This window comes from Charadrius vociferus, unplaced genomic scaffold, assembly GCF_000708025.1.
Source record: "Charadrius vociferus isolate BGI_N301 unplaced genomic scaffold, ASM70802v2 scaffold202, whole genome shotgun sequence".
Taxonomy (NCBI): Eukaryota; Metazoa; Chordata; class Aves; order Charadriiformes; family Charadriidae; genus Charadrius; species Charadrius vociferus.
In genome coordinates this window covers 1,789,975-1,804,661 of record NW_009647242.1, presented here as the reverse complement: position 1 = coordinate 1,804,661, position 14,687 = coordinate 1,789,975, and the positions used below count along the sequence as shown (strand labels likewise).

The window sequence follows — 14,687 nt, the reverse complement described above, 5'->3', positions numbered from 1 at the left end:
AAGTTGGTATTGCCGATCCATGCCAGCAGACTGCACAGGGTATGGACTTGGCTCCCAGCATTCAGTAGAGCCACCAGAGCAAGTCCATTCAAAATTTCAAAGCATCTGTTTCCTGCAAAGAAGAAAATCTCCTGGTGGAACCACAGTCTTAGGAACTATGTTGGGAAGCAGAGGTTCTTGAAGAAAAAAGCAGAAATTCTTGAAGAATAACTTGCATTCAAAGACCTGAAAGAGCTTTTCAACCATGTTCATTCTTACTCTCATCTTCACAGCCTTGAAATGGAAATACAGAGAGATAGGTGACATGCACAAAGTAATCCTAAGTTTTGATGGAAGTGCAGAATGCAGTCCCAGAATGCAGCCTGTTTTCACCCTCTGAACTTTGAAAAAAGAATAAGCGTTTCTCTCTATTAAGAAATGTGACAAAGCGTTGCATGTTCTGTTTGTGTTATGCTTGCTGAAAAAAATGGTTATGCTGGTGCCCTTGAAGGAAGGAAGAGAGTGCTCCATTGTCTGAGGAGCTACTGAGACTATTCAAAACAGAGAAGGTCTGAAAGACTGCAGGGCATGAGACCCATAGCATAGCCCTGGGAACCTGCAATTAATGCAGGGATGTTACAACACGGTGGCGAAGAACAGGGAGCAGACAGCCAGGTCTCAGAAATGGTGGAAAAGTTTCCCATGGAAATATGCTGCCACTAGGAAGGTAATCGAGTTAACTCAATCTATGTGCCGAGGCAAAGACCTGCCTGTAAAAACACAGAGCGCTGGGACAATTACTGATTTTTCTCCTGCATTCCTTAGTGGCTTTAAGTTTTCTCTGTTAAGAGGAAAAGAACAGGTAACTGTCTAGTTTTTATTGAAATATAACTTGAAATTGGAGCACTCAGTATAAGGAGAAGATCTGCGCAAAGCCATCTGAAAGATCTACCTGATCCATGATCCCATCACTGCAGAGCAGAGGAGGTTTTTTCAGGTTCTTCACTTTTAGATATGCTAAATTCTAGAAAAGCCCATGAGGAACTGGCACATGGACACCTCCAAAGCAGCCAGCCAAACCAGTCAGTGGTTTCCTGCTAAGAATATTACTGCCAGATAATGGGGGTTTAATGATTTTTTAAAAGGTTGCATAGAAGAGCCTCTTCTGAAGAATTACCTGACTTTCAACAAAATCAAATACCTGAAGTCTAGAAAAGAAAACGTACCCAACAGCCGAGCAGATGATCTCAAAATCATTTCTAGAATTCACAACTGGGGAGCTTATCTACTGGCTCTCCACGACTACTTCATTATTGCAATACACTCGCAAACAAACAAAGCTTGTAGATTCTAAACACCAACCTGTTTGTTCAGTTCATAGGCAGAAACTACAACCTTGAAATAACTGAATTGGATCTGCTTATGACAACAGACAAAGACTCAATGACTGATCTAAAATATCCTACTGTATTTCTAAACATATCAAAAATGTCATTACCACAAATAAGTCAGGCAATATATCAAGAAACTGTCAGCTGGACATACTATTAAATTAGAATTATTGTCATTAAAGGGAGCATGTTCCAAAGAAAAGTAATATAAATTGAAATATTGTCAGTTTAATCATGCTTCCATTAAAAGAACAGCCAAGCTGATATCAACTTAAATGATTGTTAAGTTTTGGCCTCTTCTGACACAAAATATGCAATTGGTAGTAAATGTAAAGAGACACTATGGTCAGCAGTGACACACCATCAACAAAGAGACATTGCTGATGTGCATTTTAACTTCATGTATTCAAGAACATGACACTTATTCCACGTACAGCAATGTAATGTCCAATCTGTTCACAAGCTGTGAAATACTATCAACTGGTGTATCCGAATCCAGTATTTTGTTTTATTTAAATTAATAAATTAAGATTATGGACTAAAATATCTCCTTAACTAAGCATTTTCCCTTTTTACACTAAAAAAAAAGAATTTGATCCTACACATGACACGTTTCTGAAAGTCCTAGTAAGTGTGTTGCATGCTGTAAGAGGGTGCTCAGGAATAGACCTAGAAACACTTCTGGTAGCTCATTTATTCATCGAAACGCTTATATTAGAACTGTCAAGACTATTCACAAATCTGGATCAGTTTTGCTAGTAATTCCACTAGAAATGAAACCCAGAAACTTATTTTCATGACCATTTTTTCCCCATCATTTCACGTTTGAAAAGTTGCTTGCCTTCTAAAAGTTAACATTTTTACTCCCGCCTCCAAACTTTGCCTTTCCTTGTCGCTCACTGACGCAATACCTGCAGGCAATACAAAAGACCCCAGTCAAAATAGAGACAACACTCCAGCTTATGTCAGACTGGGCAGCCCTCGGATTTTTCGCCTATTATTCCACCACCTTATCAGGCAGGAAACAACCGGTTAAAACACTGAATTCGTTTGCTCAGGAAAAACTCTGCCGAATGTTGGCCTGAGAGCTGTTTTACACCATTCTCCCCCTCGTAGGCCTGCCAAACAGGAACCAGGGAAGTGGCTTAGCACTGCACTGTCCCTGATCCTCCCTGCTTCACTGAAGAGCAAAATTAGCTTTTCATTCCTGCCACTTCCCCTTGCTACGTATGAACAAAGAAAGGGGGGCTGCTCACCAACATAAATGCTTACTGCTGAAAATGTGCGACTCAAGATAACTTGTCAGTTCCAAAGAACAATAGAAATAAACAGGTTTTGTTGCCACACAACCTCACTCCGTAAATTCCTGCCTTTGTTGTTGCGAAATTACGCTTTTAGTCAAAAGGTGGACTGTACCTAATATAAACACTGTCTACTTCACACGACTTAAAAATAGCACTTTGCAAAAACAAGAGAGAGAAAGGAGTATTAAGAAAGTTAGTTAACGTCAGGCTGCAATCCTGCTCCCCAGCACCTCCAGGCAGCGGGCAGTGATGTATGGGGCAGGACCTGCGCTCTCCTCCCACATTTCGTACCCCTCTGGGTTGTGTTCTTCTCCTCTCTTTTGACCCATCCTAGGACTACTGGATTTATCACTGGGGCAGGATCACAGCGACTGCTGCCTTGTGAAAGCCACAAGGAGGGAGGTTCCTGACCTGGTCCTTGCCAGGCCCCGCAAAACCCGTCACAGCTGATTAACTTAGGCTGCCTAAAATGTGGTCAGGCCTCCATGGCTGGGATTCGCGTTATGCTGTTTCCCTCCCCACCTCTCACTCCTACACAACTACCATTTGGCACTCACACATACACGCAAGCACATTAAACAACATTTTAGTGGCTGCTGCCAACCTGAGACTCCAAAGAAACCTCTTACAGGTGAGCAACACTGAAGACTGAGCTCCTGACATTAGAACTTATTAAATCTTATTCTTCTCTTTCTGTTTTTAAGCCAGTTGTTGTCTTACATTTCTCCACTGATGGCCCAGGGCCTTCCATAGTTTAGGAACAAGGGATGGGAGAAAATATCAGAGCCTTGTGTAAACGACAAAAGCACGCGCCTGTTTACTGTCGGCCTTTTTTAGACTGCAGGGGTTTTTAAATTTAGGTATGCGGTTTGCCCTGGCGCACCTTTCCCAAAATAACTATTCCAAAATCACCCAACTCGATGAAGAAGAGCTATTTAAGACGCCTGACACAGGACTGTGACTCAAAAAGCAATATGCATTTCAAAGTTTCTTCTGAGTTCAAAGCGCAGTTCAGGAACTATATCCATGAAGTTGAATGCAACACACAAAACACGCGAGAATGTGAGTCTGACCTTTACTGCACAAGAAGCTTAATTCTCTGTCCTAGCTGATGACTTAAGTACATTGCATGAGCCAAACTCCAAGCAAAGCATGCACAAAGCAGGTTATGAAACAAATGAAAGTTTAAGTCCAGATTTGAAAAGATAGGTTGGATCTCCCGCTTCTTATTCCCTAAACTCCTAATTTACAGGGGAAAGTGTCAGAACGGTAAAGGGTAAATCTCATCTCAGTGTGAACTCCTTTGTGTCCTTACTAAAAAAGATCAGGAATTACTGCCAGGCTCTTATCCCATTTTCTCATTCCAGCTTCATAGGAATTTATGTTTAAAGAAGGTGCAGTGGCATAGAGAGTAGTGTTACTCCACTGGTAGCTATTTTTAATCTTTTCAATTCCATTTCTGGATTTTAAAACTGCAGTGTTTGTTGTTTTATTTAATCAAGATTTGCTTCAGCTCACTGCTGCCATGCCTGACTCCCAGCAAAGTACAAAGCAAGTAATTCAAAATATAAAAACTGATAGGGGGACAGTGTGTAACTTGCAATGACGCTGTGCCAAATTGCTTGCTTGCCGGGTACAGCAAGAAGCAGGGAACACAAGCCACTCATCAGACTCAACCCAGTAGTGGCATTTTGCATGTTGTAAAGTTCCAAAACTGAAATGCTTCAAAAACATAAAATATAAACACACAGACCAAGAAAACAACCCTGAAATCAACCGATTTTCCTCCTTCTAAAAGATCCAAATGAGGGAAAAAAATCAAATATTAAAGAAAATAAAAACGACCCCCTGAAAAACCTCCTACCCTCTCCTCACTGGAGGAGGAGCCTTTTCAGGACTTACTTGTATCTCCAAGCATCCGTTTTAGAGCCTCTCAACCTACTGAGACTGCTCCCCATGAATCTAAAACCAAGCTCACCACTACCCATAGAAATCTACATAGCATTTAATCCTCTTTTTCTGCGTACATCCTAATTTTATTCAAGTAAGGAGGAGGGTGAAGGTCTTAGTAATCATGCAAAGCCTTGTTTTGTTTGCAGGCTGTCTCTAATGGCATGATAAACTCCTTGATGCTCTTGCTTAAGATGCACCAAGTAGACAATAGCTCCGTAAAGCAAACAATATCTCCTGTGACCAATGATAAAAAGAGGAAGCCAATGCTCCCTCAGGGGAGCGCTCCTAAAGGGATTTTATAATACAGAAATAAGACTAGCTCCTGTAGAAATATCCCAGCTACTTCAAAACAAATAGCTCAGAGACCAGGAGGCACAGCAGAAAAGAACAAGCTGTGCTGATTATCTTTGACCCTCAGAAGGTGTTTCGCAGCTTGAACCTATGTTGCTGCAACTATACTGTAATCAGTAACTGGACTGCAACACAGACATACCTTAAAGTCAAAGGCAGATGTTAAGCATTAGTACTTAGAAGACCATTAATTATGGAATTAAATATATCCTTAATCACCAGAATACTTGAGAATTTAAGTTTAAATAAGCAGTACTTAAACTACAATTAGTGTTGTTACATCTGGGTTATCATTGAGATTTATATATGTAGTATGGCTTTCATATGGGGTGAAACCTGCACAAATAATTACCTAGTAAAAAGAAAAGCGTATACTAAAAGAAATTAATTACTTTGTTCAGAATCTGTATTTCTAAAGAGTTGATTCTAAATAGAAACCCAACATGAAAGGTATTAACAAGCTTGGATAACTGGTGCTACAATAATAAAAACCTGTTAATTATTAAATCTTTTGAATGCTTTGCATATATGTGTTAATAGTATGTGGTTTAAACAAATAAATCTTTAGAAGTTGAATTAAAATTCACTCCACACTACACAATCCCATTTCTAGTTGGCTACCATTAGTGGGAGTTATTTTGCCTATGTTTTTCAGGAATCAACAGCAAAACAGACCAACAGCACTGTGTTTTTAAGCATCTTAATTGTATAAATATTATAACTCTTAAATGTTATCATAGATAAATTTTTCTTCAGAGTTCTGTAGTACATTTTGGTTTCATGTGCAGCTAGACACCTTGTAGGTGTCCTACTAATGGAAGGGTATTATAAGGCATTCACAAACATGTAGAAGCCTACATAGATAATGTGATCTAAAACAGAACAAAGAAAATCACACCATTACATTGCTTTGTACCTTCACCTACTAATGCTGAGACTCTTCCCAAAGATTACTCATTGGGAAACGACCAACCTTCATATATGAAAAGTTAAAAAGGGCTCTATCATTCCTTAAAAATCTCAAATTCTTAATTTTTTTCAATAAGGTCAGACAACCTCAGAAAATCCCTGGGAGGAAGTCTTGTACATTTTGGAGGTTATGTGAGAAACGCATGGGTTTGTGCCAAAAGAGGTCGGAGTTTTGGAATCAAACGAATAGCAGCTTAGGAAACAGACCTGGTGCTAGACACCTGTCAGATGGGTCCTCTGCCTTCTCCCTCTACGTGCAGATGACATGCAGTCATCTGAGCTCTCACCTAACTTGGACGCACATTCTCACAAGATCCACATATATCCTCTCTCCTCTTCCTGCCCTTCTCCCAGCTGCGTGCAGCTGACTTTCTGCCTCCCTCCAAAACAGACCCTGTGAAGAAGAAAAAGCTTGAAAACAGATGAAAAGAGCTCAGAAACAATGAGAAATTGAAAGTGTCACCAGGCAAGTGAGGAAATTGCATCACAGATTTTCGAGAGGATGGAAGCAACCAAAATGGAGAGGATTTACCATAAGCTGTCAAAATGGAGAAAGAACTTCTTCAAGAATAAATTAGCTTATCTACAGTGAAACCAGTGAAGTTACACTATTTTACACTGATTCCTAGGACTGCTACAGGTATTGCTATAGCATGAGACATTTTGGCACGTCAGCTAAATTGCAACACCTAACCAGGTATTATTTCAGACATACAGCAAATGCGAAGAAAATTACTTACTACACTCTGCAGTGAAAGAAAGATTATGTAAAAATTTCTGTATTTCCAGAGGGACAGAGAGCACACGGAATCCATTACAGACAGACTCAGGCATCTATTCTATATCAGGCGATGCACGGTAGTTTGTTAAACTGCAGTACCCCATCCAAGCGTATAAGGGCTCACCTACGAATAAGGGTGAACAGTCCACATGGCAGGTCTCGAGGAGGAAGCGGACTAGAAATGTTATCTTTCTATTTCTATGGCCAAATACCCCTATTACTCAGACATCAGTTAGATGTATCATATTGTTAGAAATCTGGCACAGATTATTACTAATATCAATAACATTTAAAACTGTCAGAGCTTGCCTGTATTTTTATTAACATGCTAATTTAGCTTAAATTTACTAGTCAGAGTCAAGGCTTCTTCTATTAAAATTCCCCTGTCCATATCAGCATTTCGTTTCAGAGCTAGAGTGAGGCTTTGAAGCACAATCCTCATATTTACTGACTGCTGGTTCACAGAGCAGTTCTGTTGCATAAAGACCAGACGCCTTTCAGAAGACAGGGAATTGGAAGCTCCTCTACTAATTCACTCCAAACCCAGGCCCAGACTTAGGCTTGAGCAACAGTCACACATTCACCCAGTGTCTGCAAAGCGTACATGCACCACATAGCGCTCCTGAACCACCCAGCACACTCACAAAACCCTCCAGTAGATCCCAGGCTACAAACCACCAGAGTTACATCCATGAAATTGTCTATGGGATGCTCTACTCTCTGCCCACAATCCACTGAGGCTAACAACACTGACTGGTCCTCGTTATTTCAGTCAAGACAGAAAGGCTCTTTGGCATCACTGGAGGGCATTCTCAATGCTGGCATCAGTGGGGTCTACAGTCTTGCACCAAGAATCATGGAATATCTCGAGCTGGAAGGGACCCATAAGGATCATCGAGTCCAACTCCCTGCTCCTCGCAGGACCAGCTACAACTAAACCATATAATTAAGAGTGTCATCCAAACACTCCTTGAACTCTGACAGGCAACAGAATACACATTGCCCTTTCACCCTCAAAGATGTAAAGGCATGACTAAACCAAGCTTGGACTCCGCTATCAGGATACAGCCTCATGCTTCAAAAAGGCAGGTAGTACATACCTCCTCCCACAATGCTGAGGCGAACCTCAACTCTACTAATGTGCCTGCCCTTCTGTAAAAGATTCCAGTATTCCCTCATTGAGCCTGCCCGCAGCCAATTACAGGAAATCCGTATCACGAGTCCTCCCAGTGAAGTTTGCTGAGATGTCCATACACTTAACCTGAATCCTCTCCAAGAAGCCCTGATGATGCAGCTGTAGCAATTCCTAGCCACCCTGAGCAGAGCACTGGGTGCAAATGCAGACCCTGTCAATACCCCCTACACATCTTAGGAACACAGTATCAGAGGCAAGAAGAAATGAATGAGTGTGCTCTTTTGGGTCTGTGAGCATTGCACCCACTGCCAGGTATCCCTGAAGGTCCTGGCACTCCAAACTCATCTTTCAGACCAGGACTTTCTGTCAATTGTGGGTGAGTGAAACAATCAGAGGGGCTTGGTTTTTTCCTTAGAGTAAAAAGGGTCCAAAAGGAACGGCTTCAGTTCACTCGAGAGATCCTCACAGATCAGCTGTTGCAGCCACAGAAAGAAGTCCACTATAAGTCCCCAGAGTACCTTGCACTGGACATTGCCAAACTCATGAGAATGTGATGGGGCACCAAACAGCATGTGTAGGAACGGAAGCAAGGCTCTGCCACATGTGATACTAGTAGTCAGGGCACTGATGTAGGAATTAAGATGTTGTCACCCCCTGGAATGACACTATGGAATGACAACGTTTTACTTCCTAGGGAGGTCTGCAGCCAAAGAACCCCCATCTTTGGGATGGCTCTTCAGAAAGCTTCAAACTCTAAGTATGGTGACAAAGTTAAGCACAGGGGACCAAATCAAATCCAAACCAAACTTTCCAAACTGCAAGTGAAGATGAGAGGAGTCTCAATAACATCTTTGATCTACTGGTCTGCTCTTATTACACCAAATTACTTCCTAGTGGAGACATAGACTGTATTTTCATTGGAAGGAGAAAAACTGTTGAACTACTACACAACAGTAAATAACTGTATAATCTGTAAAATTTCCTGCAGAAAAGCAGCACCCTAAGGAACTGTCCAGCGAAATTCTCCCTAAATCTTTAGGATGTAATCAGAAGCCCATTCCTACGATAGCTACTTTTATATATATGTTTACTACTGGACAGAACAAATAGATATCGCATTTAAACTAAAGATCAAACTGAGGATTCAAAAGATTTTGCTGCTTCTAAAGCAACAAGTATTGCTCATCTAAATGAAACTTGAAGACTCTACTGCAATAAAATCTATTTGCATTCAATTCCACCATCCCTAATGAACTGAAAGAATGAGTGAATTTATTATAGAGAAACAGAGGTAATTGACTGAAATCAATGGCAAAACTTCTAAATTGTTTCAATATAATTACTTCATCCACATTTAAAGCATATGTGTGTGTGCACACATTTCATACACCTCTATAAATATATGTAAACATATAAACACAGACATGTATATGTAAAACCAAACATTTAGCATCATCTACAAAAATATAATTAAGATAAAGATCAACAAAACATACAGAAAGATATTTTAATTTAAAGTCAAAATTATGTTTAAGAACCAGGTGACTATTATGGGAAACAAAATTTCATTAAAAGTAAAACATACCTGATAAAAATTGGGCCAGAAAGTGCTAATTGCCAGTTCTGCTCTGTTCCAAGTAGCAGTGATAGATGTGTTCCAGATCGGGTTACCAATAGGACCATCATTAACTTTCACATATATATTCAAAGTGCCAGGGCTAGATCCACTCTTGCTTGAAACATAATAGTGGAAATCAATACAATGTGTATCATTTTCTTTCAGATGGGGCAGCAGGAGGTGAGCTTTCTGTCCCGCAAATCTCCCAGATGTATTCACCAACATGAATGAACCTGCAAAACAAAGTTACTAGTTCAATTTCTTCTTTATTTTATTTTCCTCTCGTTAATATGGTGATCTGTAATTAAAGCATCATTTAAAAAATAACCATTTTGCTTTGCTTCTACTAACATAACAGTAATTTGTATTTGGTAGGTATTTAATCTCAAATTAATTTTAAGAATCTCAAGATTCTTTTCCAAAGCCAGTAAATAATATTAAAATCCTTATTTTACATCTGAAGAAAGAAAGAGACAAACAAAATAAAACTCACTGAAAACTCACTGAATCTACATATGTTAGAAGAGAATCAATTGTAGGTCCCAACTTTCCAAGCATCTCTGTATGCAGTCTGTATTGGGTTTGCATGGGTAGGTTTTTGTAGCGGGGGAACCACAAGGGTGGCTTCTGTGAGAAGCTGCTAGAAGTTTCCCCTATGTCTGATAGAGCCAATGCCAGCCGGTTCCAGGATGGACTTGCCACTGGCCAAGGGCAAGCCCATCAGCGATGGTGGTAGCACCTCTGGAATAACATATGTAAGAAGGGGGAAAGGTTGCTGCACAGCAGCAACAGCAGCCAGAGAGAGGAGTGAGGACATGTGAGAGCAACAACTCTGCAGACACCAGGTTCAGTGAAGAAGGAGGGGGAGGAGGTGCTCCAGGCGCTGGAGCAGAGATTCCCCTGCAGCCCGTGGTGAAGACCATGATGAGGCAGGCTGTCCCCCTGCAGCCCATGGAGGTCCATGGTGGAGCTGATATCCATCTGCAGCTCATGAAGGACCCCACGCTGGAGCAGGTGGATGCCTGAAGGAGGCTGTGACTCTGTGGAGAGCCCATGCTGGAGCAGGCTCCTGACAGGACCTGCAACCCATGGAGCGAGGAGCCCACACTGGAGCAGGTTTGCTGGAAGGACTTGTGACCCATTGCAGGCCCACGCTGAAACAGTCTGTTCCTGAAGGACTGTACCCCATGGAAGGGACCCACGCTGGAGCAGTTCATGAAGAACTGCAGCCCATGGAAGGACTCACATTGGAGAACTGTCTCCTGTGGAAGGGACCCCACACTGAAGCAGGGGAAGAGTGTGAGGAGTCCTCCCCCTGAGGAGGAAGGAGCAGCAGAGACAACAAGTGATGAACTGACCACATCCCTCATTCCCTGTCCCCCTGCACTGCTGCGGTGGACGCAGAGAAATCAGGAGTGAAGTTGAGCCCGGGAAGAAGGGAGGGGTGGGGGAAAGTGTTTTAAGATTTAGGTTTTATTTCCGATTATCCTACTCTGATTTGATTGGAAATAAATTAAATTAATTTCCCCAAATCAAGTCTGTTTTCACTGTGATGGTAATTGCTGAGTGATCTCCCTACCTGTACCTTGACCCACGAGGCTTTTACCATATTTTCTCCCCTGTCCAGTTGAGGAGGGGGATGATAGAGCAGCTTTGTTGGGCACCTGGCTTCCAGCCAGGGCCAACCCACCACGAGAGTTGCAAGGAAAATGAAATTATATATGCTCAGATGGTGGGATGCAGTATATGATGCAGATGGAGTCTAAAATGTTCTCAGTTCCTTAGCCTTACTCTAGCTTATCACCAGCTATGCCCTTGACTGATTACATGTGACAATTGTCTCCTGGCCTCAAGAGCTGAGAAAAGAAGGACCAAATGAAATACCCAGCAAATTAGTAAGCTTTACAAGAGCAAAAAAAAAAAAGGGGGCATCGTGGTTTGGCCTCAGACGGCAACAAAGAACCAGGTGTCTGCTCGCTCAACTCCCACAGCCGTGGGAAAAATCGGCAGAAAAAGGCAAAACTTGTGGGTTGAGATAGTGCAGTTTAACAGAACAGCAAAAGGGAAGAGAAAGAAAAAAAACCCAAAAAACAATTAACACCGATAAAGAGATATAAAGACACGATTACAGTACTGCTGCACAGTGCACTGACCAGACCCGGACCTCGGCAGCCCACCCCCAAGTGGAGACTCCTCTCCCCTCCCCGGCTAGCGCCTCTTATAGCCCAGGCATGGGTGAAGTGGGATGGAATACCTGCCTCCCCTGCCACATCCCTGGGGAAATTAACCCCATCCCTGCCAGAACCAGGACAGGGGGGCAGTGTGAATTTTACACTATGGTGCCAACTTAACAAATAAGAAATGTAAAGGTATAGTTCAAATAAAGTTGCGTTCAAACACTCTCACATGAACAGCTAGTCAGTGTATGTTCTGTTTTTCAGTGCCTATTAACGTGTTTCACTGAAGTGTACCTTCAAAATAATCATGTTACAGAACAGGTGCGCAACTAAAGAATTTGAATGACTGTATAGACATTACATTAGAAAAATACAACATGATTTTCAAGACATTCATATTTCTGGGTTGAACAAACCCAAAGGGAAGAATTCTATTAATACATATGCTATGATATCACAGAAGGAAATAAAATTCAACATAATGTCTACTTTGGAAAGAAAACATATCAATAAAACACAAGAGGTAATTTAAACCCTGCATTTTTCATAAAAGTCAAGAAATTGATATGTTATAGTTGCATGCTATAAATGCATAGCTAAATGCTCTTATAAAAATATAAGCACACACATTTATCAAACAGTTATTAGAAAACTATTTCTAAATTTTTTTCTTATTTTTACTTTGATGGTTGATGATACCTTGGAATTTCAATGAGATGCAACCTCCCAAGTAATTTCTTGAAACAGAGTGTAAGTATTTAGGAGAACCTTGGTCCAGACTGCACCTTTATCATAAATAGGTTTAACTGTTCAACAATACAGTTTTACAGATACTTCAAATTATTTATCAAGCATAACTTCTCATTAATTTTCATTCTAGACAAAATAACTGAGTTTGTAAAGTTGACAAAAATGGAAGTTAATTGTAATATAAAGGAATCTAAATATTTTACTTCCTAAAAGGCATTACTCTCTACTAAATTTACAGACAGTTAGTTACTACAACATATTGGGACAAATCCTTATTCATTAGTAACGTAAGTAGAAGTCACTGAATGTGTTTTCCATTCTCTCCTACAGAAAACTTTTTCTGTTTAATTTAGCAGAAGGAAAGAAGGAAAGAAGGCATGATTCACATGCTTTTCCATGCAAGGACTGTTTTTTATGAGTTTCTGATTACACTATACTCAAATCTATAGTATGCACATCTGCAACATTTTATTTCTTGCTGTATTTCAGTAATCTAAAATCTAAGAAGGCCATAATCGAGAAGAAAAAAAAAAGGACACCCTCCCACACACACACACTATTCTAGATGGAGCAAGCCAAGAGGCTGCAACCTTGCTCATAACCTACTGACACAAACACAGGAAGGAATACTTTTTATGGCTACTTTTCACCGTGCTCACCCTGTTTCACCCTGTCACAGCAATCCAACATTTTCATACAGGCTGCCCTCTGTGTTTTTGACTTGTAGTACAAACACCTTCAAACACTCCAATGGAGAAAGAATCAAATTTACCTCTACGAAGGCATATTAAGGAGAAGACTACTATCTTTATCTTATGCAAAGGAGACTAACAAAGTTAGTATTCTTTGGTCTTTCCGATACTTTTTTTGGTATGATGGTTCCTACTTTGTTCGTAGTCTTGGGTTGATCAAAGCGTAAAATTCCCGTGTTGTAGTTTTTGACCCTGTTGTTCAGCAATTAACTAGGATACTGAAGAGCGAAGCATGAATAGAGACACAGCTAGAACAAGAGTTAGTCCTGCTATATTACTTATAACATATTTCCTCATCTTTATAACACAATAAAGAGTTAAAAATAAAACTCATAAAAATATATTTGGGTGCAAAAAGGAAGCAAATAAATTTTGAATTTAGCCTCATGGATCTTTGCTTAAAACAGACAGGAATGAAACCAATATTCCTTGCATCACTTAGTACATGCCCTTCTGTTCAATTTGTTTTGTTTAAATTTAAAATGTAAACTCCTTAAAACATTGCTAAGTTATCAAAACAACACTTAAAGCATTCATGAGTGCACTAAAAATTAACTGGCAAGTTGTTGTTTTTTTTTTTTAATTCTTACCACCAAGAATGCCATAGAGAAATGTCCACCCTTTCTTAGCTACTTTAAAATTTCAAACCAGTATCTTCCTGATAACCCAACCAATTTTATATTCAGTGCTGCTAAGAATCCTACAGTCCTTGATAGAATTATATTTTTAAGAACTATTTAACTTATAGCATCCTGATTAATGTAGTATGTATTGCACAACTGAACCATGTGAAAAATTATCAGTGGCTTAAGAAAAGGAATATAGTCAGCCTGTTTTGAAAATCTGTCTGTAACTCCTTTGTTGAAAGTGACAAAGTACAGAAGAACGTCACTGTAAACACAATAAATCCTACTTTCTTTTTTGTAAGAAAAGGGAATCTTTAAAGAGAACTAAATTAAGCAGCAGTATGTCATTCAGATGTGCTGGCTTAGTTTTTCTGCTAGAAAGTATCTGGTAAGCTCTTCTCGGTTCATGAGGCAAGCAGTAGGACATAAATGCATCCTTTTTAATTGTTTGACTAAACTATCACCTGAATCTCAGGAAATAAGACAGCTAGCAGTGCCATGACAGGTAAACTACATCACATAGATCTTTTGGGACAATTTGATTTCGCACTTCTGAAGGTCTCACCAACCAGTGCATTCAGAAAGCTGAAGTTTCTTCTGTTCCAGCACACCCAGAGCAGCACCTTCACTCATATAACTTTGTTAACAGAGTTGAAAACCAAAAGGACACAGACATACTGTGACCTCCTTAACCCAGAGTTGATTAAGTAATGTAATAGCTTGTTGTATCAAACAGTAAATTCTATTCTAGCCTAAACATATCCTCTAGACAGCATTTAAGGAATACTTCCCTGAAGCAAGTAGGCATCTAGACGATGGATCCAGGAACACCTGAATACAAGAGCCTGATTTCAGAAGAGAACAGATTTCTCGCACCAGGCACGGGCCACGACTTGTGTGT

The 14,687-nt window shown here is 40.3% G+C and overlaps 1 protein-coding gene across 1 annotated transcript in view; it reads right to left on the bottom strand.

Moving 5' to 3' along the window:
- PTPRM (protein tyrosine phosphatase, receptor type, M) overlaps positions 1–14,687 on the bottom strand; it is a 379,063-nt gene that overhangs the window by 318,047 nt on the left and 46,329 nt on the right. Inside the window, exon 3 of the mRNA XM_009879983.1 lies at positions 9,449–9,714. Within this exon, the coding sequence (XP_009878285.1) occupies positions 9,449–9,714 (266 nt within the window). The remainder of the gene's footprint in view (positions 1–9,448; positions 9,715–14,687) is intronic.